This window comes from Calypte anna, chromosome 3, assembly GCF_003957555.1.
Source record: "Calypte anna isolate BGI_N300 chromosome 3, bCalAnn1_v1.p, whole genome shotgun sequence".
Lineage (NCBI taxonomy): Eukaryota > Metazoa > Chordata > Aves > Apodiformes > Trochilidae > Calypte > Calypte anna.
In genome coordinates this window covers 100241619-100267928 of record NC_044246.1, presented here as the reverse complement: position 1 = coordinate 100267928, position 26310 = coordinate 100241619, and the positions used below count along the sequence as shown (strand labels likewise).

Sequence of the window (26310 nt, the reverse complement as noted above, 5' to 3'; positions counted from 1 at the left end):
ATCAAAACAAAAACCTAGCCACATTATTAGGAGACTTAGCACTAAGCTCTTCTGGGGATGTGGGAGCAGCCAGCAAACCACCTCTGCTCTCTGTTTTGCCCTTTGCAGGGTGGAGGAAGCCCATCCACCCCAGCAGGGGCAGGGAAGCTTCATTATCTGTTGTTTCCCAATGCTTCTGCAGGGAAACCATGTGTTTACAGCTTCATTTTGTAATAATTAGCATCACATGCTACAGCAGTGTCTCCAGACCTTTAATACCCAAGCTGTGTATGGGGCATTTCACAAAGCTCAGCAAAAAAATTCCTGTTATTAAGCAACCTATTATTCCCACATAAGTATGCTCTGCTCTTACAGGTGCCCTGACATGTCTCAGAAGCAGCAGGTACTAGGCAAAAGTTTGACTTGCTCGTGACTCAGTGGCTTCAAGTCAACTTGGTTTAACTGTCTCTGATACAGGGAGTGCCATTTGCTCCGTTATTAAAAAAAAAAAAAAAAAAAAAAATTAAAAAAAATGTTCTGCCTTCATTGAAAACAAGCCTGGTTCAGATGGCTATCTGAACTTAGGAGTGGAAGAAAGACAAATTATTTGATGCCTTCTAGAATTAAACCAGTAAATTTTTCAGGACTGGTCAACAGAGACATCCAAAGCTGTGCCATTTATTGTGAGACCTGAGTTCTAACTGTGGATGTCTTTGGTTGCAACACTTCACTGACCCAGGTCTGTGCATTGGTCTCTCCTGGGGTCAAGGCAGCTGATATGAAGAGCAGATGTGACAACGAGCTCCCACACCATCTGCTAATGGAGATCACTAAAAGCCTTCAGCAAACAGATCTTTTGATATCTCTTGGGCAAAACCATGCCTCCTTTTGATTGCTGTCAGATGTCATTTGAGTACTAATCCCTAGAAATACCTCAGGCACTTGGCCTCCTTCTGTGAAGCTCTCCCTGTGTTTTAGAAACACAGACTTGACTGCAAGTACTCCTGACATGTTGCTGAAAACTCATCTGGACATTTCATACCACCTTGGAGCTGGCTAAACAGGGACTGGAGCCCTACAGTAAGAAACAGAAGGATTTTTGCAGAGATGATGTCCAGGTGGGATTGTATACAGGTTTTTTAATTACAGGCCTTAGAAGTTCATTTAAGGTCATGCCTGACATCATGGTAATAAACCTTTCAGGCTTATAGAAAAGCAGATTAACAGTAGAAGAAAATAATGTGTGAAATTAAGGGTAATGAGTAAGTAATTTCACAGATCCCAGAATATGTACTTTCATAGAGTATCATAGAGTTGGCTGGGTTGGAAGGGACCTCAGAGATCATTGAGTCCAACCCTTTTACCACCGTTGTGGTTGCTAGACCATGGCAGTGAGTGCCACATCCAGTCTCTTTTTAAATATCTCCAGGGACGGAGAATCCACTACTTCCCTGGGCAGCCCATTCCAATGCCTGATCACCCTCTCCGTAAAGAAATTCTTTCTAATATCTAACCTAAACTTCCCCTGGCACAACTTAAGACCATGCCCTCTTGTCTTGTTGAAAGTCATCTGGGAAAAGAGACCAACCCCCACCTGGCTACAGCCTCCTTTCAGGTAGTTGTAGAGAGTGATGAGGTCTCCTCTGAGCCTCCTCTTCTCCAGGCTGAACAGCCCCAGCTCTCTCAGCCTCTCCTCATAGGGCCTGTGCTAGAGTCCTTTCACCAGCCTGGTTGCCCTCCTTTGGACCTGTTCCAGGACCTCTACATCCTTCTTAAACTGAGGGGCCCAGAACTGGACACAGTACTCGAGGTGTGGCCTCACCAGGGCTGAGTACAGGGGCAGAATCACTTCCTTGGACCTGCTGGCGACGCTGTTCCTGATACAGGCCAGGATGCCATTGGCCTTCTTGGCCACCTGAGCACACTGCTGGCTCATGTTCAGCTTCCTATCAATCCAAACTCCAAGGTCCCTCTCTATCTGGCTGCTCTCCAACCACTCTGTGCCCAGCCTGTAGTGCTGCATGGGGTTGTTGTGGCCAAAGTGCAGGACCCAGCACTTGGCTGTGTTGAACCTCATCCAGTTTGAATCAGCCCAACTCTCCAGTCTGTCCAGGTCCCTCTGCAGAGCCCTCCTGCCTTCCAGCTGATCCACACTCCCCCCCAGCTTAGTGTCGTCTGCGTCCCATAGTTTTGTCTGAAATTACTTTTCTGTGCAGACCATCTTTGCTCCCTGGGGTCTGCTGTCATCAAGTACTCTATCTCCCCCATTCTTCTGCTCAGGTTTTCAATCTTCAGTGACACACAGGTGACAAATCCACTAAGGCCATCATTTACAAACATGACTATCTACCTCCAGCTTTCTGTTGTCTGCAGAGCACATTTCTCCCTCCAGTTCCACCCTTTGATGCTTAAAACTTCATAGAAGAACAGGCATTGAACTCAAGTCCACCAGCAAGCCCTGGCTTGAGCATGCAGCCCAGATCTCGTGTCCAGAGTCAAACCTTGAGTGGTGATTTGTTCTGCTGAGCATTCTTGTTCCTGTCCCTGTTCACTGGTGCCAGGGTGGGCACAGAGGGAACATTTCCAGCTCCCACTGGAGCTGATGTGGTGCTGGACCCAGCCAGCAGTGCCTTCCTGAAAACTGGATTATGGCTTTCCTTGCAAGCCAGTGCTTCTCCCACAATGGTAGATGACCTGCAGGATCTTCCCCACACTTTGCATTCCTGCACTTTCCACACAGTTTGGAATTCAGGATTTGCCACACTTTCCTGCAGGAGTTGTTAGAAATGAACCTGACCCACAGCATAGCATTGAGCTCCTTTGAACTGGGAGAGAGCTGAGGTTCAGAACCCACTGCTGCCTCAGCCTGCTTGGCTGGGACTGTGGTCCTGTGTGGGGCTGGTCCAAGCCACGAGTGGACACTGCAGGCATCAGGGATGCACATCAATTGTGTCCCCATCTCCCAGTGGGGAGGTCTTTTCCATCAGGACCTGGCAGCTTTAGCTTTATGCCACACTGACAAACTTGGTACAGGGTCACAGGAAAGGTCTGGGAAGGACCTTGTGGTTACTGCCTGCTCCAGGCCCATGATTACCATCATTCAAGAAATCAGGCTTTGGTGCTCTCCTCCTATTTCCCCCTCACTCCCCTCACTCCAGCCCATTATTTCCCTCCCTGATCTACTTGCCCAGTCTTAGCTGTAGCTTGAACATCCCAGAGGGCAGCCCGGGAGTGAGGTCCTGTGCTCCTCAGGTTCACACTTGCCCAGAGAACTTCCAGGCTGGTGACCACAGCCTGATTCTCACTGTCCTTCAGAAGCACTGCCAGGTCATGTCTTCAGCAGACCCATGGATATTCAAGGGAGTAATTAGCAGTCTTACAAATGAGTATTGGAAGTAACCCTGAGCAAAGAACCTGAGGTTTTCAGTAAGGAAAAGATGTGAGCGTTATCATTTAGTTCGGTTGTCTGCCTCATCTGCTCTCTAGGAGACACAGGTTTGCTGGCACCAGGGTAGGTCACGCATACCATGAAGGACCAGGCAGGATCCCCTTACAGCCACTCAGCAAGTTATTCCATGGCCTGAGCTATAAAACCTGACATTACCCAAGTGTGTGCTTTTAGCCTGGCTCCTCTGAGAGACACAGACTTGGCACAAGGCTGAAGCAGGCTAAGGGCACAGTTAGCATGGCCCTGCTGCCAAGGGGTCATCTGGTCAGCTCCTAGAGCTCAGATGTGTGTCTGAATACCAGTTTCATGACCTGCTGGAAAGACATTAACCACAGCTATTTTTATCCCTCTGTGCAAGTTAAACCAGCTTGGTTGCATCTATATTTGGTGGTCCCACTCTAGCAGCTTCTCTGCACAAACAGGGCTTGACCCCAGCTCCATAGAGCTGAATAGCAGAATATTTATTAATAACAAGAGCCCCTGTTCAGAAGTGAGAAAGGGTATAGGGATGGAGGCCAGCAGAACTAACAGTGTCTCAAGTCACAGTAGTCAATGCTTGTTCTTGATCTCCCATCACCTCATTTTCAGGGCTCCAGGCTACCAAGCTGGAACAGAAAGCAGAGATGGAGGTGTAAGAGGAGAGACTGCCTGGAAGTGAGGCACTCACCATCCCTGGAGGCATTTAAAAGATGTGTAGATGTGGTGTTGAGAGGCATGGTTTAGTGGGGGATTGCCAATGCTGGGTTAAAGATTGGGCTCAACCATATTAAAAGTCTTTTCCAACCAATATAATTCTATGACTCTATAGAAGTGCTCCTGCATCCTGGTGCCTTCTCCCAGGACAGGGCAGAAACCACTGGAGAATCAGATGCTGCTCAGGCAGCAAAATAGCTTCTGCTATCAGAAGCCAGGACCGGTGTCACCTACCTGCTCACCTGTACCTTGCCTACTGTCACCCCAGGACTTTGCAACCCTACAGTGTATTTGACTCTGCTGAACCCTGGGATATAGAACCTTGCTCAGCTGAAACTCCATGGCCTGCAAGATGCTGGGGATGTTAGGTTTTCTGAAGTCAGTCAGTCTGCAGAGACTGACTGTGCAACCTTGTCCACACTGAGGATAAGCAACAATCTCACAGAACTGGAACAAGAACAAAGTTTCTGCTGGGAAGGGGAGGTTCATCTTTTGCCAATTAGCTTCATAAACTCAAAAGATTTCTGTGAAACTTTTCTGCTTCCCTACAGCTTTGTGTTTATCCAGCAGAACTAGAAGCAGCCATTTCTAAGGGTTACCCACAAAGTCTGACCTCAAGCAACAGAACAAAACCAGAGGACACGGCCACAGCAAGAGGCCCAGCAGGTAGCCCACCTGGAATGGGGCAGGATCATGGGGTCCACAGGGCATCCCTGTTTGGAGAGGCCAGCAGGGTCAGGAGCCAGGGTAAAAGGAGTCATGCCCAGTGGAAGCTAAGCCAAACTTGAAGAAGCCAAGTGGGGCCTGTGGGGCATTTGTGCTACTGATGAGGTATGAACACCACATAGATAGCTTGAATTGTCTCTCAGCCTTGATATATACATCCATCGTGTGGTCACTAACTTGAAATATGAGGTGCAAATCACTTCTGGGAATGCATCATTACCAACTTGTCTGGGTGGTGCTGTGTCTCACTGGCAGGATGCTGAAGACCATCCCTCCCCTGCTGTGGATGGCAGTGGGATTTTGGCTTTTTTCATCTTCTGGACATAGTCTGAACCTTTCACAGGGACTCAAAAGCAAGTTTGTCTTGTGAGCACACAAGCTGCTCATGTGGGACATATCATCATATCCAGCTGTGTCACAGCTGCCTCTCCAGCACACAGAGATGCCCTGGCAGGAGGCAGCTGCAGCTGCTGCTTTTGGGAGCACTCACACACCGTGAGACTCTGCAGTCCCCAAGGAAAGATTGCACACAGGCAACGTGGTGAAACACAGGGAATATAACTCCTGGGTCTTTGTTCTCTTGTTTTTGAACAAAGCAGAACCCTTCCCTTAAAATGTGGGAAGCAGAAAGGAAAAAATTGTTTACTGACAATGCTTGGGGTGCAGTAAAATACAAAATGTGTTGAAAGGACACTCCTAAAAAAGATGCTTTTATATTTAAACATCTGTTCTCAGCAGGTTTTTTTGTTGGTTTTTTTTTTTTTTTTGTAATTAGATGAGTCAAACTCTGGGCCAAAATCCCAGCTTCACTAATTACACAGGGGCAATCTCCATCCTTCCTGTAGCTGTGGTTTCCCCACTGCAGTCTTGCCCCATCCTGCTGTAGGACAGCTCTCCAGTAAGGGACCTGTTCTCCCCTGCTGCAAAGCACCCACCTTTCCTTTCCATCCAGTGAAAGGAGTGCTCCACAGGTGGCAGCACCCTGAGCAGCAACTGAGATGGAGCTGGTTTAGGAGGATTAACTCCTAACCACAACTTTCCACTTCAGTCTCTTGGACCTTTCCTCTTTGTGTCTCACTGGCTTCTCTCTTGCAATTGTTTTTCTTTGAACAGCTTGTGGCAGCAAAGTCAGCTCCTTCCCTCCACTCCCCCTTCGTGTCCCCAGGCAGATGGATGCTGGCTCTGTGCTCTGTTCTCAAGCCTGGCTTTTTCCCCACGCTCTATTTCACAACACATCAGGTCAGGATGTGGCTCAGACTCACAGGACATGAGGTCTCCACATCAAAGCAAAGGCCTGAAGAGCTGTCAAAATTAGAAAGAAATTAAATCTTGCAGGATTTGGGGGTTAAAACTGAAGAAAATTGAAAATCCAGGTGAAGACAACATCTGGGAAAATGTTTGGAAATCCAGATGATACCTTTTGTCTCTGATCTGAGCAATGTGCATGTTGCCTTTGCAACACACAAGTTAATGCTAGAAAAGCAGATTAATAACTAAACTTGTTCACTGAAGGGTAACACCAGTCCAGCAGTTTGCAGTGGGGAAGATGAAGGTTTTTCCTCCCTTGCTTCATGGAGACCAGATTTTATTACTTTCTCCTTAGAGCATGGCAAAACCCACGTAAGATATTTTGAAATGTAAATAAACTTCTAATCAGCATTCCCTGAGCAGCTTCCAACAAATGCCCTGTAAAAATCTGTACTGAGATCTCAAGGCTCACTCCAAACACCCAATTCATGGTGCAAGACAGGACTGTCCAGGTCCTGGTAGCTGGCCAGCATCTGTGCCACCGTGAGGGACAACTGGGAATTCACATCATCTATCCATGCCACATCCCAGGGAAATGGACACCCTGTGGGGGGACCTTGGAATGTCTGGACAACACAGGAGAAACCACCCTTGTAGTTAGTGAGCAAGTGGGAGAGCTTCATTCTGATATGCTGTGCTTTAACTTTGAATTATAATCTTCTTTGTGGTTAATGTAGATGATCACAAAAAGAAAACCCAAAAACCCTGTAGCTTTCCAGAGCTCCTATGCCAAGGGACCTTGTCTATTTCTATTAGAAACCTGCTGAAAATATAGCAAGCATTAAGAAAGAAGATAAAACCTGTGATGATAAAAACATGTGGTGTGGTATTTATTGTTACAAGATCAGCTCTTTCAATGAACTAACTGCAAATAGACTAGAGAATTTCTAGTGGGAACAAAAACCTGAAAAAAAAAGAGCTCCCCAGGTTCTGTTTTGGTTACTCTATCAGAGGGAGCCTGTTATTTTACCCAGCAGGGAAACTCCTGGTATGTTTGCTCTCTGGTGCTCCCACAACAACTACTGGTAGGGCCACAGCTGCTCATCATGACTCACAGGGTGAACAGCCTGAACAACACCCCTCCCAAGTGCTGGGACCCTGATGGAGAGTTTCTTCTGCCAAGACAACCTGTCCGGGGGGAGAGAGTGTGTCCTTTTCTGTCCTCATTCCTCCCCACTCCCTCCTCACATTAATGCTGCCAAGCATGGGGGATGCACTGTGCTGGTCCTTGCACTGGCTAAAGCCACCAATATCTGTCCTGTGTCCTGGGGGTTGCTTCAGGGGTTGAAGCCAGAGGGCAAAGACTCATGAAGAAGCAAAAAAGGTCTTAAAATAAGACTTAAAATAATCCTGTATGCCTCAGATAAACATGATGGTTTGGGTAAGACTTTGGTGTTAATATGTATAAGTATCGGTGTGTGTATAAGCATGAATACATGCATATTTTTATACATATTGATAATGAATTCTTTTATTGACTGCCAGGTTTGAAGAGTGATGTCTGACAGAGGTAGGCAACCTTCCACATACAGCATATGTCCTTTTCTTTCCCAGAGCAGAAGCTGAGAGTTCCAGCACAGGAGGAGTCAGAAGAGGCCACCTACCAGGCAACTTCTGCATCATCCTCCAGAAGAGCTCCTGGGCTCCCACAGGACTCAGGAGAAATTGAGAGCTGATGCTGTTGGCTCTCTCAGCACTGCACTTTGGATGAAAAGGCTCCTGGCTCCTTGCCAGCCTGGCTGGGGGCCATCCAAAACTGCTCCACATGCCAGACTTGGCACTTGCACTGCACACTTCCAACCCTTGCTCTTGAAGATCAGCCAAGGTATTATCCACTAGCCCTGCTGGGAAATGGTGTTAAAAGCCATCAGTCCATTATGAAGAGGAATCTGATAGCTGATTTTCTTTGATTTCCCAGAGAAGTCACGTGCTTTAGCTTTTGTAAAATCTTCTCTTTAATTCTCAGCAATCCTTAAGTCTTTGCAGCAGACAAGTATGGCAGTGACTCCTTCAGTGTCACTGCTAAGCCACAGCAGCATTTGGGGTCACCACTGCTCAAACATCTTCCTGGCTCCAGCAACAAGCTGCTTCAAAACACAAGGCATCTGGCTCATTTTGACAGCAAGCCTATGCATCCCTTCCAAGCAAATCTGAGGAACTGCCCTGGAATGAACTGTTTCCATGGGGGCAGCCAGAAAACTTTCAGGAGGCTCCAGTCCTTCAGAGACAGCCTGCAAGGATGGAGGAGGAGGAGGAATTTCCTCACTTATTGCTGGGAATGCTCTTGTCCCTGATGCCTGCAGATCTTTTCCCCCTGGGGAGGGATTTGCCACCCTGGTGAACTTCAACTTGCAGTCCCCCAGGAGCCCACGCTGGAGGGGACTCAGAAGTGCCACCTCTTGCAGCCTGAGAAAACACTTGAGGAAAAGGCAGCAGAGAGAGCCCTGTGTCCCCATGAGCCCTATCATGGCCTCTGGAGGCTGATGACATCTCCTCTGTCCAGCCCAAAACCCCAGCTTGCCTCCTCTGCTTTCAGAAACACATCCAAAAAACAATATGACTACAGGAATGTTCTTTCCCAGGATGAAATTATGTACTTTGGGCTAATTCAAGCAAGAAGTTTGAGTTAAAACCTGGGACTTGCCTACCTTGGTGCAGTTGGCAGAGCCAAGGTCAAAAGTCTTCTCCTGTCCTTCCTCTCTCCTCCTGTAGGAGCAGCCCATTGCACCAATGCACATGAGATGTGCCAGTTCCTGGAGCCACAGGGTGGACAGGGAGACTACCTTTAACCTCTTGATGGTCTATGCAGACATAGCCTTGGCCTCCCTGCCCAGAAGAAGGTCTCCATAAGGCATGTTCTGCCAGATCAGAGCAGAATGATAGCAGTTCCTCACCTTGCATCCTTCTGCCATTTCATATGTTGCATATTTTGTTTGGAGCTATTTAACTTCACATTCAGCTCCCCCATCTCCCCCTCAGTATCCTGTCCCCATCACTCCCTCCAAGACCTATCTCAGATCCAGCACATTTTCTCAGTCACCTCCTCTTCCTTGGAACCAGGCCCTGAATGTAACACTGCACACCCAAACTGCCATCTGAACTCCTCTGCCTGCAGAATATCCTTCTGGAAACTATCTGACCACTCATTGCCTTCTCTGCTCTTGCTCCTCCATTATGAGCTCTTGGGCTTTATCTGGGTGGTTTTGGAAGAACCAGCAGAATGAATGATGCAATCACTGCATTCAGCAATGAGAAGCAGTGAGGGGAGTCACAGCTCTGCCCCTCCTGCTTTTATCAGCCTCTGGTTTGGAAAGAGGGGAGCAGCAGCCCTGAGGGAGCCCCCTCCCTCCCACTCACCCACTACTACAGGTAGGGGACAGAAACCAAACAGCCACCCTGCTCTCATCCCCAGGGGGGAAATGACAGCTTTGCCACATTTTAATTGGAGCAATCCCTCCCAGAGTGTTCCACAATTGCATAAATATTGTTGGAAGCAAAGACAGAAGGAAGCAGTTGAAGATGGTTATGGTGTCTGCTTAATGGTTTCAATGGGATGCTGGGAAGCAGAAAGTGACTCCTGACATGGGGATGGGCTGAGGAGATGCCCAGCTGTCCCCTCCTTTGCATGAGGGCTTCCTGAAATTTTGCTCCTTTTGCTGGTTAATGACATAGTGGAAATGCTTCCCAAATCCAGAAATAATACTCAGTGCTCAAGATGTACCCCAAATTACATCCTCCCAGCTGCCTTATTCTCCAAAGGTTTGCAAAGATCTGTCTGAGGATGGTGTGCATGGTTTTAGCTCCGGATTGCTGGCTTGCTGTGTGGTCCCTAAAGATGACAATGTTCCCCTACAGCTCCGGGAGATGTGCGTAAGCAACAGGAGGCTGGGGCAGCCTGGGATAACAGCGTAATTGGAAGGTTTTGGAAGGACAAGTGGAGCGAGGCAGCCTGCTCGCTCTGAGGGGCTTGAAAAGTCCGGTTAGACCCGTCCGCGCATCCCTCCCCTGCATCACCCGATCCTTCCTTTGGCCTTTGGGCCTCTGCTGGGTGGGATTCTTCCCCCTCCTACAGGGTTCCGGGAGATGCAGGCCCCGGGGAGCGGCCAAGAGCCACGCCCGCCCCGGACGCGAGAGGCGGCGGAGCCGGGAGAGAGGCGGCGGTCCCGGGAGCGCTGCCCCCCTGCCCCCCCCCCGCCCGCAGAGCCCCGGGGCTGCGGCACCGGCGCGGCCATGGGCAGCGGCAGCAGCCGGCGGCGGGGAGCGGCGGCGGCGGGGGCGGCAGCGGAGAGGCGAGCGGTGCCCGCGGGCGGAGCGGCAGCGGCGGAGAACTGGCAGCTGCTGGAGACGGTGCTGACCGAGGGCGAGGAGGCGGCGGCGCTGCCCGCCCCCGGCCGCACGGCCCCGGCTGCAGGCAGCATCCCCCCGCCCCGGGACTGCGGGCGCTGCGGGGAGGCTGCGGGGGAGCACGGGGGGATCCCGCCCCAGCAGGCGGTAAGTGCCCGCCCCGGCCCCGCCGGGACACCCCGGAGACAGGGGGTCCCCGCTGGACGGAAGAGCGCTTCCACAGCCGAGGCTGAGGGCTGCGGGCATCGCTTCCTCCGAAGGCAACCGGCACCAAGCTCTCGCCCCTCTGGTACAGGGTCTGGAGAACGAATCTTGGGAAAAGCGGCTGAGGGTACTGGGGTTGTTCGGCCTGGAGAAAAGGCGACCGAGGAGAGACCTTATTGCTCTCTACAACTACTTGAGAGAGGCTGTAGCGAGGCGGGGGTCGGGCTCTCTCCCAAGTAGCGAGCGATAGGACAAGAGGAATTGGCCTCATGTGCCAGGGGAAGCTTAGATTGGATATTACGGAAAAGTTGGATATAAGAAAAATGTCTTCACGGGAAGGGCTATCAGGCACTGCAACAGGCCGCCCAGGGAGGTGATGGAACCCCCAACACGGGGGTAGATGTGGTAAAAGCTGGGTAGATGCAGTGCTTAGGGACATGGTTTAATGGTCGAATTGGCAGTGCTGGGTTAATGGTTGGACTTGACCTCAAAGATCTTTTCCAAGCGAAACGATTCTACAATTCTTTTATCTTAGCTGGCAAACCAGGCTCCATCACCATTTGCTTCTGCTCCTTGCGTTTTCTCTCTCTGGTGCATGGTCCCCAAAAAGGGCTGAAAAATTCTGTTCCTCCCTTATGAAAATAGCTTAACTTTATAAAATGCAGCTCATGCTTTTCTCTGGTTCAGTCTTGTAAACAGAAGTTTTAAATGTGAATGTAGAGCTGCCATTTAGTGCTTGCCAATCTGCTGCAGCTGCAGTCCAGCTCTTCCTAAAGAAGCATTTTAGTATCTTGCTGTGTAACAAATAGTGGATTTATCTGACGAGAAGTTGTTTTTTTTTTTTCCTGTCCAAAAATAACAGCAGCATTTATATCTTCTGGTGATGAGGCCAAAAATCACCAGCTTCTTTCATCTTATCGCAGCTTTGGAAGTTATGTGCTGTTTGTTAAATAAATGCTGCTCTGTGTAAACGCACAAAAGTTGTCAGACTAAAGTAATAAATTTAAAAATAGAAATTAATATTTAGGACCCAGGACTTTCTGGCTTGCATGCCTCAGTTTTGCTCTGTAGTAGTGTAATGTTTCCATTGCCAAACTGCATTTCCATAGGGTAAGGATAACTTTAATGGGAAATAAATTTTGCTATTAGGAAACTTGGAAGGGTTCAGTATGAGAACCCTTTTTTTAGACAAGCTTTACAAATTTGGAAAGGGAAAAAAAAAAAGTAATCTGGTATTGTCATACTTCTTCCTTGCTCTTTTAACTCTAAAGCCTCCTGTGGTATAAATAGGAGCTCAGCTGAGCACCACTTTCTCCTCTGAGTGACTCACTGGTGATCAGTCCTCCTGGCTGCTCCTGTTTAATATTTATGGGACTAGAGGCTGCTGATGTCCATTTTCCCTCTGTTTCTACATGTGGATGTCATGGATGAATCCTTAAAAATAACTATATTGGCTGTGAATTTTCCTGTGGATACAATGGTATTTTAATTCTGAAGTGATATATATTCTGACTGATTATGTATCAGAAAGGCAACAGAGCTATGAAAATCAGAAGAGAGAAAGTATACCGTGGCTGTAGATACTATTGAACTAATGACAAAGGGCAAACCAGAAAGGATAAAGAATTTAAGATGTGCCTAGTTTCCCACTGCAAGCCTTCTCCTCTGGCAGAAATGATGGTGAGGTACCCATATCACCACCTCCACTGCACTAGGTCATGGTCACACTCAATGCAAACCAAGGGTGGGAACACCATCAAGCCTTGCAGCACAGAGGTGTCTGTGAGGGTCCTCAAAATTCAGCCAGAAGCAGGCATCTGGGGCCTCTGTCACCCAGTGTGACCAAGTGGGTGCAGACACAGCTATGCCACCCATGAGGTGAAGGTGATGCAGAACCCCTGGTGTGCTTCCTCTTCTACCTGCTGCTGTCTGTTGTTTGGGAAGGAAGTTCATGTTTTTGGTTGCACCCAGAGAGGTTGTTTGAAATATGTCAGAGAATTACCAGTATTTTTCAAAGATGTAAAAAATATACAAGAGATGTCTAAGGTATTTTCAGGGCAAAGTTGAAGCTCTCTTTGGTAACACTTTCTTTACCTGAACCTGAGGTGGCCATAGTCCAGTTGAGACAGCAGTCATGGGCTTACCATTCTGTCTCCTTGAGTCTTAAAATGTGATTAGCTTGAGAAAAGGAGAGGAAACTGTCTGCAGCACCAGGTTTTGTGTGTTTACTGGATGCAGTTTAGTCTTTTAGATCATTGTGCAAACTGCAGTCCCACCCTTCCCATGAGGCTGGTGGGGGGAAATTTTTGGAAAGGGATACCAGCTCTGTTGTATCACTGGTTTCTTGCTAGAGATTTTGAGGGAATTTTCTCTCATTTGTGCTGGCTTCTCAGCCAGGCATTTTTAACTTCCGTCTTGTGGTAGGAAGTTCCTTGCTGTGCACCATTCAGCTGTGCTGTCTGGAGAACAGGCAAAAAAACTTCAGAGAAGAGAGGATGGATTATTTGAGCAGAGCTAATGAGCGAAAGATGAGCAGGGAGGAGGAAAGGCAATAAGGAGATATAGTAGAAAAGTCTGATGAGAAATAGCCAGTCAAGGCTCTGGCCAATGGGAGGAGAGGTTTGCCACTGGTCAGAAGACAGTGGTTGCCTGCAAGCAGGATACAGCTCTCTGCTGTTGTGGTTGGGTTTCTCCTGGGCATGATGAGCATGTTGTGGTTTCCCATCTGAACCAAATACACTTTTTCATCCAGCAGCAAGCTGGCAGCAACGATTGGCAAGAGCTGGTGGAGAGGAGTGGCTGGGGATCAAATCCTGATGAGAAACCTGAATTTAGCTCAGAGCAGACCCCAGTGCCCCTTTATCAGCACCAAATGTCTGTCTGCAGGTTTGCTCTCTATTCCAGATGGCTGTACATGGTTTTTTTGTCATTCCTGCTCAGTGCAGAAAAAGTATTTGTGGTTTTGCATATTCTGCCACAGCACAGAGAAGGGTGGCAGCTCTCTGTGGAAACCAGGGGAGAGGCTGCAGCTGCAGGCATTTCCCTATTGGTTTTCTGAAATGGAAAAACCACACAGACATGTTAGAGTCTTGCTTTTAACAGCTTTTTCCACGGCGCCGTCACTCCTCCTGCCTGGAGACTGTGCTTACAGTAAGCTGATCACCCCAGCTGCAGCACAGGAAGAACACAGGTAGAGGGTGTACTAACCATCCTCTAGAGGTATACACTTTCAAAGCACCCAAGTGTTCAAAGCTCTGCCTGTGGCTGGCTGGTCCTAGCTGCAAGCATGTAGGGGTCCTGTGGGGACATTTGATGTTATACCCCATTAGTTTCTTTTAGGAACTCAGATTTATTTTTCTACTCTTGTTAAAATATGCTTCCAGCAACAGAAATTAAATCTTTCTAACTCAGTACTGTTAAGAATGTGTTTCAGCATTTTTTTCCTGTTTGTGTTAGTGGTCAAAAATGCCCTTGAGTCAAGGCATTCTCCTGTGGTTGTGCAATGAGCAGTGCTACAGAAAAGGTCCAGGTTCAGGTTCCAGCTGAACATCTGAGCCTCCTTGAACTCCAAACAGCTACAAGAAATGTCAAAAATCAAATTATTTCATATTCTGCAGTTAGTGTCCAGGTGTGGATCTGGTGGTTGCTGAGCAAAAGATCTCCCTTTCTTTCACTTTTTCTTCTCTGTCTTTTTAAAAACATCTGAAATGTCACCAGAGCCCAATGAGCAGTGAGCTGTGCTGTCCCTTCACACAGTATCACCTCCCAGAACAGCTGTCTTGCAGCTGGACTTGGAAAACTGCTGAACTAGGTATTTTTTCCCCAACATCAATCAGCAGAGCATGGGTCGCTTTTGCCCTGAAACCATTCCTGATCTAAAAACTAAGCACAGGGCACGTGCAAAATAGCTGGGAACTGAAGTTTTAGTTGGCAGGAGAGGAGAAGAGTGGGAACTCCCTGCACGCCTGCCCACTTCCCCTCCACCACCTGTTCATAATTCCTTCTCTGGCCAGAGGATGTTGCTGCAGACCAGAGCAAGGCTGGGAGTGCTTTGCCTGTGATGCAGCTGGGGCTGCACAACCCCTCTGGTATCTACTGACAGCTTAGGAAGCTTGATTTTCTTTGCCAGTTGTAACTCTGGCTGCAGGTTCACGAGGGGCTGGTTTTGGCAGCAGTGACTGACCCAGGCACCCACATCATTTGCTGGCTTTGCTGGAGGGTGCTGCCCTTTTGCTGTACCAGCTCAGCCATCCACAGCTCTGCTGCAGACTGCCCCTGGGATGTGCCCTGGCTGACATCCTCATCCTCCCCACCAAAGGGGGGATTTTTACTTAAGCTCAGACTGTGCCCCTGCTCTGGCTCACAGGTTGTTTGTGAGGAGGGGTTTGGCAGCAGCAGTCAGGGTAGGAGGCACTGCCTTACACTCTGCAGAAAAGCTCTGCTGTGAAGCCACAGCCCAGCAAAGCAGCACTGGCAGGGCACCACATTGCTCCAGTGTGAAAGTTTTTGGTGGCTTAGTCACTCTCTACACTCCCTTGTATGTGATGGGACCACTCAGGGTCTGTATCTCTACTATAGGTGTGTATGTATATGGCTATATTTCTGTTCTACTGTATTTCAGGGCTATGTTCATCTCAGGATAAAACATACCACAACAGCTGCTGGGCATCTCTGTTGAGATGCTATGATAGTCCCTGGCATGGTTTTGGCCTGGGACAATTTTCAGTCTCCTAAATAATGCTAGGACTTGGGGTTGGCATAGGGACCCATCCCCAAAAGGCAGCTTGAATTGAGAGAGACACTGGAGACATTGCGGCTGAGACTATAGTTGAGGCTGTGGTTGAGCAGTTTCAAGGTAGTCCGGGGAGAGGTTGGAATCCCCAAAAGATGCCCAGCTCCTGATCACCCTGCAGGCCCAAGGCAGGGGATTCTCACCAGCAGCTGCTAGAGATGGCAGAGGGAGAAGGCAGGGAGCCAGGAGAGTAAGGGCGTGAAGAACACCAGCCACAGCTTGCACTGGCTTGGGGGAATGGGAAGCTGAACTCCAGGAACCCTGGTTCATCCATGCAGGAGACAGCCATGGCTGCTCCTTCCAGCCCTCTGCTCCACCTTGCTCCCAGGAGCTGTGCCCTGACATAAAGGACAGCAGAGGTGTGTGTGCAGCAGCTGTCAAACCACTCCACCTCACATCTCCCTACCTTAAATTAAACCTCAGTATATGCTGGGTGAGCTTATTAGCCAAATCTCTGAACTGGGAGAAGGTGGTGAAGTGGGGCTTTGTAGCACAACAGACCCCAGCATGGGATTCCTAAGCTGGGAACAGGATGGAAAACAAGGAGACACGCTGCAGTCTGGATGAGTAATAAAAAGATGACTGCAAGCTGCAGAAAGGAGAAGATGACTTCATTTATCTCTTAACAGGGCACAGGCCAGCCAGGCCAGCAATTACCTATTTAGCTGCAGGATAGGAACCCATAATATTAAAGTGTCTTGACGTGCACATAATTTCTACCCACATAAAGGGCTAATACTAATTATCTGCTGATTTTGCAACCCATAGATGACAGCGGTCGGCACGGGCTGGGTGGGGTCAGGTCCTGTGATGTCTCACTGCCTGCCCCAGCCCCTGCTCCCTGTCCCGCCTGCTCCCGGCCGCATGGGCACCGCCACGGCTCATTCCCCTGCAGGGATTCAGAGCCACTCCCCGAGCAAGAAGGCTCTGATCGAGGTGGAAAGGCAGAGGCTGGAGGAGCCTTTTGCTTTCGCTTCCTCCCAGGTTTTTTCCTGATGCACTGGATTAAATGTCAGTAGAGATCTACCCGTGCCAGTGCCAAATTCTCTTGGGAAATAAGCGTTGTTGCTGACAGATCCCCTGGAGAAGGTGGGAGATGGTTTTGCATGGAGAAGCAGATTTTCCTAACCAGAGCTGCTCCATCCTTATGACTAATTAATTCTGTCTTCCACCCACACAGCACGTACAGCTCGTAATACGGAGGAGTCAGCCACAAGGAAAGAAAAAGAAAACCTACTGTACAATTCACCCCCACTTCTAAACTGATCCAAACCCATTCTCTGCCCAGAAGTGCTGGGAGCTGCATTCTCACTGTGCATTGGATCAGTCCTGGAGAACTGTGTTCTTCTTGGTGCCAAGGATGAATGCAGTTCTTCACCTGGTGGAAGGAAAGAAGGGTGGCAGCAGTAGCCTGGTGGGTGATGGTGAGGATGTGGGGATGGGTTGTGGGGTGCACTCCCAGCAGGAGTCAGTCCTTGGAGCTTGGCATGGCATCCTCCTGGCACTGCTGCTTGCTCATGTCACTCGTGGGAGACTGCCAAGAAACAATGCTAAATAAGCAGGCAGAAACTCTCTTCCTTCACTGTCAGCTTTCTCACATGGCCTCGTCTCCTCTTGGACCCAGGAGCTGTTGCTGGAATGGTTCAGGCTCTTTCAGAGGAAACAAAGTGTTACCAAAGAACAGAGCCTCTTCTGAAAGGATGTGGACTGCATTTGGAAAGGTATCAAAGATGTTACAGGACTTTCATAAAGTTGTAATTTGTAATTTTAAGCAAATATCTAGGACATGAAAGACTGTGGATAGCAGACACCTTTCCCTAGTTCCAGAAATGGAAGCTACTGAGGGCTGTCCTGGAAGAGGTGTTGACCCAGTGCCATGAAGATGGTGTTGTTGCTGCAGCCCTCCTCACCAGCTCAAGCACAGGAGCCAAAGGTGACCATGGCACCACAAAACCCACCCAGGAAGCAAGGAAGAGCTGAACAGTTTGGTGCCAAACACCCACCTGCCTAGCAGTGTCTGAGAGCACTGTGTTTAAACCTCAATTCCTCTCCATCTGCATGAGAAGCATATAAGGAACAAGTGTAATGAAAACATCTCTTCTAAATTAAAATTAAGTGCCATGCAATAATGGCAGACAGCCAGGTGAATATTTCTATACAGCAGATGGCACATACCAGCCTGATTGATAGCAATTGATTGAAATCAGTGCAAAACTGCTCATAAAGCCATCATCCCTGTACCAGTGTTGCCTATGTGGGGGTATCTCCCTTCCGTAGCTCCCACACTCACCAATACCAGTCCCATACATTGCTGGTACTCAAGGCAGCACAGGACTGAGCCTGCTCAAGACTGGATACATGATCTTACTGAGGAATCACTTGATTCCATCCAGCCCTGCAGAAACATGTCACAGCTGATGTAGAGGTGAGATCCAGGATAACTTGCATGAAGGAGTCCCACCAGCTTCAAGTCTGCAGCTCAGGAAAAATAATGACAAGACAAAATAAGTCTAGTTCTGTGCAAAGCCACAGCCCTTGTGCCCGTCCTCCTCCCTTTCCTCATGAGAGTACTGTAAAGAAGTGGAAGAAGATCAAAGTTACCTTCTTTTCAATAGCACATGGCTGCAGGGGGTTCATTTTATTACTGGTCCAACAAAGGACTCAAACACACACAAGGTCCCACCATCTTCTCATCTTAAATGCCATTAGGTTTGGCTTTTGTTGTCCCCCTGGTATCCCATTGGAGACATTTGGGCTTTCAGGGTAGGGAAGGTGGATGTTTCACTCCACATGGATCTTTTCAGGGGAGCAGCTCTGCCAAGTGAAAAGAATTGAGTCCATGTTGCTGTAACTTCCTTCCTTCACAGGTATTTTCATGCTGCTACTTGTCAGCTGGCTGAGCCGTGTGAATTCATGGGAAAACTGAGAGGTTTCACTTCAGAACATGTTCTAGTGGGCATAGTAATAATTTTTGTTGTTGATGATGATGTTTTTTGGGGTTTTGTTTGTTCGGTTTTGTTGTTGTTGTTGGAGGGTTTTTTTTTTGGGGGGGGGGGGGGTGTTGATGATTGGATACAGTGATCTTAGAGGCCTTTTCCAACCATGCCCATTGACCATTCTGTGGTTCTGACTAATGAGTTAACATTGTTGATTTTGGTTCCATAGCCCACAGCCACCCAGATGCCCCAGACTCTGAAAAGGACCAGCAGAACAGTGGTCAGTAAAGGGGAGTCTCTTGTACCTGTATTGCCTCCACAGAGGTTGGCTGAGGGTTTAAACCAGCCCTGCCCTAGCTCACTACAGCCAGAGATAGTTTTCGTAGAAATAAACAATTATTTGGCTGGGAAGGAACTTTTGAAGCTCATCTAGTCCAATCTTCCTGCCATGGATAAGGACATCTACCAGATCAGGTTGCTCAGAGCCCCATCTAACCTGGCCTTGAACACTTCCACAGCTTCTCTGGGCAACCTCTTCCAGTGTCTTACCACCCTCATCATAAAAACTTTCTTGTGTCCACTCTTTCAGTTTAAAACTATTTCCTCTTGTCCTATCTTCACAGGCACTGCTAAAATGCCTCTGTGCTTCTTTTTTATAAGCTCTCTTTATATACTGAAAGGTCACAGTAAGGTGTCCCTGGCACCTTTTCTCCAAGCTGGACAACCCCAGCTCACTCAGCTTTTCTCCATAGGAGAGGGGTTCCAGCCCTCTGTTTCCACAGTCCTACTCCAACAGATCAATGTCTGCCTTGTGCTGAGGGCCCAGAGCTGGATGCAGGAGTCCAGGTGGGGTCTCAACAAAGCAGAGCAGAGGGGCAGAGTCACCTCCCTCAACTTTACAGTGTGGGAACTGAAATACATGACTGTTCTTCTTTTCCAGGCTCTGTCAACCAGCAGCCCACCAGACCCAGAGAACACTGCCAACCATCAGTGAGTACCCCAAGTCTCTTTGTTTTATCTTCAGGCTGGGAAAGCAGATGGAAGGCAGGGGTCATAAAGGGGAAAACTACTCCTGCATGCCTCCTGCTGTGCAAACAAGAGGTGGGAATAGATTCAAATGGTTTATAACCCTAAATATTCTCACTTCTTTTGCAATTTGAAAAAAAAAATACAGGAGCTGTGTTGCCTGAAAAAAATCCATATTGCTACAGTATAGAGATTCATCCCTGGTCATGAGCAGTGCAGAATTTAAGATTCCTGCCTGTCACAATGGCATCTTGAAGGAACTTGTGAAAAGCTGGGGAGCAGCTCAGGCTCTGCTTCACCTGCAGGTCATCTGTGGGCTGTGCAGCATGTAGAAAAGGAGAATAAAGTCTCTTTGGTCCCCAGGAATCATAAATGAAAACGCATGAGGCACTCCGATGCTGCACCAGGTAGAGACATGAGCCTCCCTCAAGGACAGGGGAATGGAGGGGACCTACTGCATGGGGTATCATAAAAAAAATAAATCTCAGATTTCATCTTCCACAAGCAAAAGTTACCAAGCAGACTGTGCCTCCAAGGATGGACCGAGAGCAAAGGGAACAGTTTGACATATGTGTTAAAAAAAAAAAACAAAAGAAACAAAAAAAGCTTGAAAAATTATCTTAAAATATTTTCTTATGCTAAGGAGTGACTCCAGTGTTAATCTCTGACTCCTCCGGCCACTCCTGCAGCACTGGAGAGGAGGCTGAGCTGCAGTTCAGGCTGTGTGACCTACTAATGGGGAGCAGCACTGGTGGATGTGACACCCGAGCATCAGCCTCCTCCTCCCTCCCAGCTGGCAGAGAGCCCTCCTGGAGAGGCTGCTGGCTTCAGGAGTGCTCAGGAAACAATTCTGTCCCCAGCTTTCTGAACAGCAAAGCTCCTATGGTTGCCTGCAGGGGCTGTCACCACTCTTGGGCTTTCTGACATCCTTGGTGGGCTCTGGGTTATGCTGGCAACTGAGCAGTGTCCTCTGGGGCTGCACACCCAGCCTGACACAGCCAGGCTACACAGATCCAGGCTCTCCCTGACCCCTCTTGTCCCCTGCTAGGGCCATCCTTCTCCCTTCCTCTTTGAAAAACAAAGGGAAGACTTGGGACAGCAGACTGGTTTCTGATTTGGGATGGCAGAGCAGAAGCTTATTTTCATTTAGGTAACATTTACTTTATGCTCACTGCAGAGCCCCACAGTGCAGCTCCCATGGGAAGTGTCTGTACTGCCCTTGATGATCAGGGCTGCAATTTTGGCTGACTAGAACTGCTTACAAATTTTTTTTTTTTCTTTTTTTTTCCTTTTTTTTTTTTTTTTTTTTCTTTTTTTTTTTTTCTTTTTTTTTCTTTTTTTTTTTTCTTTTCTTTTTTGTTTTTTTTTTTAATTGTCAAGCACATATCAAAATTGCATTTTGAAGAAATCAGATCAAGCCCCAGAAACAGTAGTTCATGTGTTTGGGTGTCCCATCCTTTACCTATCTGCAGCTAGAGTTGTTCTAGATAAACACTCATGTTACAAACATCCTGATAGAGTTTCTAACTGAAGAAATTCCCATAAAGCCAATTAAAGAGAAATAAATGTCAAGCACAGAGAAAAAAAACAACTAGATATGGGGACTATCTGCCAAGAGAGCACTCACACCAGATAGGTTCTGTAGGCGTGCACCTCCTGTGCTGCAAATACTCCTGTGTGACACCACATAAGCACCTAAACCAGACCCTAATAAACACCTTTGAAGGATGTAGGAACACAGCTGGATGTATTCCTGATGTTGCTGTGTTACCTCTCTTTCCCCCTGCAATTCTTTTGTGAGCTGCTCTCTAGCATCTGGTGGTGCCTGAGTGGGATGACACAGCCTGGGAGCCCTGTAATGATGGGACAGCTGCTGCCAAGGCAGTCACTGTGACTGGGGCGTTGTTTTGACCCATTTTTCAGCTGCAAGATCTTGCAGAAGGCATTTTAATGATTAAGCCTGGACTTTCCCAGCCTTAGCAAAACAATAAAAAACCAGTGGCCTAGATTTACCCCAGCCTAGTTTTCAGCCACTTAACTAAGGTTTCTGCTGCAGAGATTGTCGCCTTTGCTGCTCATCAGGGACATTGTCACCAGAGCCTGCAGGCAGCTCTCCCCCACATCAGCAGCTGCCTGGCTCCAGGGACCTGGCACTGCCAGCTATCCCCACCACTGGGAGCTTGCTCAGAGGTACTTTTGCTCACTTTCAGTCTAATGATGCCCTTTGCATTTCCTTCTCCTCTTTGCATAGTTCATTGTCTTCCCATTAAAAAAAAGAAAATTAAAATTTCTCCTTCCCTTAATAATCTTTAAACACAGAGAGGCCTTTAGCTGAATTGGAGCACATCTCTCACTTTCCTGAATTGCTACGCTCTAGCTCCTTAAATCACTTTTATTGCTGCTTTCTGAACTCCCTCCAAGCTGTTAATAACTTTTTAGTAATAAGATACCCAGAAGTCTGCACAATAATCCTGATGGAGTTGCATTGGCCTTTTTTTCTGTACTGCAAATGCCCCTCTTATGTGCTCTTCAGCTCACTCCCTAACCGCATTTCTCCTTCCCAGGTTTTTTCCTCCAGAATATCTGGCTTTGAAAAATTTCCCCCCTCCACATGCTGATCTGTTATTTTCTGAATCAGAAAGTCTGACAGCCCTCAGCTTGATCCCACGTGGATTGCAAGCCCTGATCTGTAGCCCTGGCTGTGTGTTGCTGAGGCAGCCAAGGAGCCTCCTCTCCTGCTGGCCCAGGAGCAGACCTGTGGTCCACCAGCTCCTGTCCTGCCCACACCCTGTCCTGAGGCTTTCCCTGCCACAGCCTCCCAGTTCAAGGGCCAGCAGGAGCAGCTGGCAGTGGAGCTGCACCACTGAAATCAAGGCTGAGGTTGGGAGGGCCTCAGGGGGTCCCTCATCCTGCCTCCTGCCCCAGGACAGGTTGCTCAGAGCTTTGTCCCATCAGTTCTTGAAAGCCTCCAAGGAGGGTGTTCCTCTGCTCACTGTCCTCAGGATGGAGAAGTTTATCCCTTTAGCCACATGGAACATTTCATTTAGAAAATTATTTCCTTATTAAATGATACAGAACTTTGCCACTACAAGAGAAAGAACAAGAGCAGCAACTTGCTTGTGAAAGAAACAGAGCCCTCTCTATTCCTCTTAATTCTGGGATGTGCATGGTAGGTGGGGTTTGCTTTCATCTTTTTAAATGCATATCTGTGTTTCAATGAGTGAAAATTTTACCTGGAGACTTTCTTCCATGCTTGGAGGTCATCATGCAAGCCAAAGAATCAAGAATAATTAACAGAGGGAAGTTATGTAACTGCTTAGAGAAACAATGACTCTTCTGTGGGCCTGCTAGCAAGCTGCCAGGAGCTCTGCCTCTAATTCATCACGTAATACAAAATGAGTTTAAGGATTCTCACAGTGTGGAGTTTAAACCAATATATTGTGTGTTTAAGTCAGATTTCTGCATTTTCCCAGTTCTCACTTTGTAGTTGCTGCTGTATGGTTCAAGCTCGTGGACTTCCAGCTTTCTTCCCTGCCCTCATTTACTGTGGTAGAAACTGGATTGCTCACAGCCCACCAGAAGGAAAATTAATAAAAGGAATAAGCAGAAGACTTCACTGTAAATCCCACTTACTGCCAGGAGGAGTTGCCATCAAGGGCATGGTTCAGTGTAAATAAATGTAGGACACTCACATGACCCAGCTGCCACACCAGTTTGTCATCAGGCAGCTCCAGGAAAAACATCAAACTATTTCTGATGTGCTGGGGGCACAGCATTGACACAGCTTGGTCAGGGCAGCTGGACTGGGCAGAAGCCATTCTGACATGGACAGGTAAGAACAGAGGAGAGGTTGTATTGGTGCCCCTTGCTTCACAGCATCAGGGTGCTGGCTGCTGCCTGGCTGAGGGAGGTTGTGGGAGCTTCCGGTCCCAGGGAGAAGAGTCCTTGGCTATCAAAGACAGCTGAGAAAAGACAGCACCTCCCCTGTATGACAAAGTTTCCTCAGAAAAGCATTTCAGGACTCTTTTATTCAATTCTGATTCTACATTTACTTACCTGCTTTGGGGCAGCTCCCGAGATTTGATCTCATAGATAGGTCCATAAGCTTTTCATTAGAGAATGCTAATGACCAAATTCACCCCAGCTGCAGGACCAAGGATGAGAGAGAGCTCATCCCTATGGAAATGGTAAGTCAATTGATGCTAACTAACATGCCTGGGACACAGCTACTGCCATGCTATTGGATATGAACACTCTCCTCTTTGGCAAGCAACAAACTGCCATACAAACCCATTTATTTATTCCTTATTTGTTTTCCATCAGTGGATGTCCACAAAGGAAGCCCACCATTCTCAGTTGACATGGCATAACAAGTGATATTATAGTTTGGATTTACCAGCTTAAGTCTCCACTTATCTCTGCACCTCACCATTACCTCCATCTCCTGGAGCCAGGTGTCCCACATTCCAGAGATGACTGACCTGATAGCCTGGCTTACTCACCTCCTGGTTCTCTACAAGGAGGTCAGGGACCAGCACTCTCTTCTACACTGATGTCCCATCTCTTGAATCCTGGAGGGCAAGAGCATAGATTCATAGAATCATCCAGATTGGAAAGGACCTGTAAGACCATCAAGTCCAACCCTTGATCCACTACGACTGTCAAGTAGATGTATTTGGTAGTGTGAGTTGCAGTGGTCAAAGGTTGCAGAAGACTTTTCACTGTTCTCCCTCAGGCAGGTAGGGACAGATGTCCCTTGCACCCAGCATAAACCACATCTATGTGTAATGCAAATAAACCCCATCCAGCTCCTGCTGAATCAGACAACAGTTTCCCCACATGGGAGAGTTGTGCTGATGTGAAAATAAGTCATAAGAGCAGTTTGAGGTAGCTGCATTCATATTGTGGTTGAAATTCAAATCCCTTACAGATATGAAAGAAAAAAATCTCTTTCTGCATAAAACCTTAAAACTAGTGACTAGTGTGAAGGTTATGTAATGCTTTAACCAGGCCTTGAACTTAACTCACCAAAAGGTCGTGACAGCTTGGTCTGAAGCATTGTAAAGGCTGTACTGTAATGAACTCATAGACTAAAATAGATGCCAAGTGGTAGCAAATGTCAGCAAGTGATGTCCCTGTGTGGTATGGGAACCAGGCTTGACAGTATCAGTGTCTCGGCAAGTCACATGCAGCTCGATCTTTCCATTCACAAAAAAATATGAAGTAAGGGTCATCTTATGTCTTCAGAGTTTGTTTCTCTCATGACTCCAATACAGCATTCTCTTCCCTGGTAGGTGCCCACACACGAACAGCAAGAAGCCATCAGGGCAGACCACGATCTCCTATGATTATGCAGAGGAGGAGCTCATGGCAAGCATTGAACGGGAGTACTGCCGCTGAGCACAGCCACATTCCACAGGAACTTCAAGCACGTTCCTGGAAGTCCAGCTGGAGCAAAGCTGCTGCTGATAAAATGACCCCTCACATGGTGGGATGGCACAGGAGAGGTGGGTGACAAAGAGAGGTGGAGCACAAGAAGCAGTGTGACTGCTTAGGAAGCACAAATGGGAAAGTTTTGAGTGACAGGGTGAAGATCCTCACCAACAGTTGATTTCTGATGGGTGCCACTGGAAGAGGGACCAATCCGTCCTGTGAATCAATATTTAGAAGCTCATCTCTAAATAGTATTTACAAATGAAGGCGTGCTAAAATTAAAGTGGCATACTAGAATAGAAATGTTGAGACATGGTGTATTGAAGGAAGATCTTGTTTTGTCTTATTAGGGAAAAAAATGCAGCAAAATCATTTGATTCAGCTCTCACTTTAGGGGATGTTGCATGAAATTCATGTTCCTGCCATTTAAAATGGGCTAAATTCACTCCTTGAGCTGTGCAAGTCTCTGGTCCAAGTATGAATTTGACACTGTCTTTTCAAACATGGTCCTCACCCCAAGTATGGACTGTAAGATGAAAAGAGGAGTGAGACCACCATCCAGTTAGTATGTAGCATCTTCCCAGAGTTAAAATCCCACCACTTAAGAAAAGAAAGCTCTTGGGAGCATAGAATTTGTATGATTCCTTTGGGGCAGGATCCTGGCATTGGTACCTGGGGCTCCTTGGCATGGATCCTCCAGCAAAAGCAGGAGACACATCCCTGGAGCTGCCTCACTGCAGCCAGCAGCTATCATTTCATTTTGAGAGAGGCTTGAACACTATTGCAGTGCAGCTGTTCACCATCAGTTTTCAGAACTATCAGTCCTGGCTTTCCCAGTTATTTCTTGTAAGTATCCTAGAAGACAAATCGCTATCCTTTACCATAACCTAGGAGACAATCACTACCTTTTACCACTAGCTGACCGCAAGTAAAACAGAAAGTCAGCTCTGCAGAGATAGCTGTACTTTCAGTGCTCCCTGACAGGGAAGCCTGGAATTTTTAGGGTTTCTGCCTTTATTTTACCTGCATCTTAATATGTTATGAGTAGCTGTTTATTATCAGAAGAGGAAAGTCAACTTATTTCTGTCTTCAGTGGAAGCATAAAAGATATCAGATGAAATCTTCATGTGGACTTTATAAGATCAAACAGCAGGATTCTTCTTAACATGCTGTATTTTAACTTCTTTTTAATTTCTGGTATATGTCAACCAGAAATAAACACATCTGTAAACTATGTAGCCCTCAATAAAGGCTTCAAATGTTTTTTAAAGGCTCTCCAGCTTATGTGGCAAATTTTCTTATGATACTTGCAGAGACTAAGGAAAATGGAGTATGGCAGGAGGAGTGCTGCAAGGCAGACATGAGGTTACACTCCTGGCATGTGTTCTCCTGCTCTGGTTACCTTTCCTGCAGCAAGGCTG

General features: G+C 47.6%; 1 protein-coding gene across 1 annotated transcript; it reads left to right on the top strand.

The window, feature by feature from the left end:
- Positions 1-10237: 10237 nt before the first annotated feature.
- On the top strand, positions 10238-26112 carry CYS1 (cystin 1). Its single transcript, XM_030447580.1, has 3 exons — positions 10238-10645; positions 19371-19420; positions 24751-26112. Exons 1-3 carry the CDS (start codon positions 10238-10240, stop codon positions 24854-24856), a joined length of 564 nt encoding a protein of 187 aa, XP_030303440.1. The 3' UTR covers positions 24857-26112.
- The last annotated feature ends 198 nt before the right edge of the window (positions 26113-26310 follow it).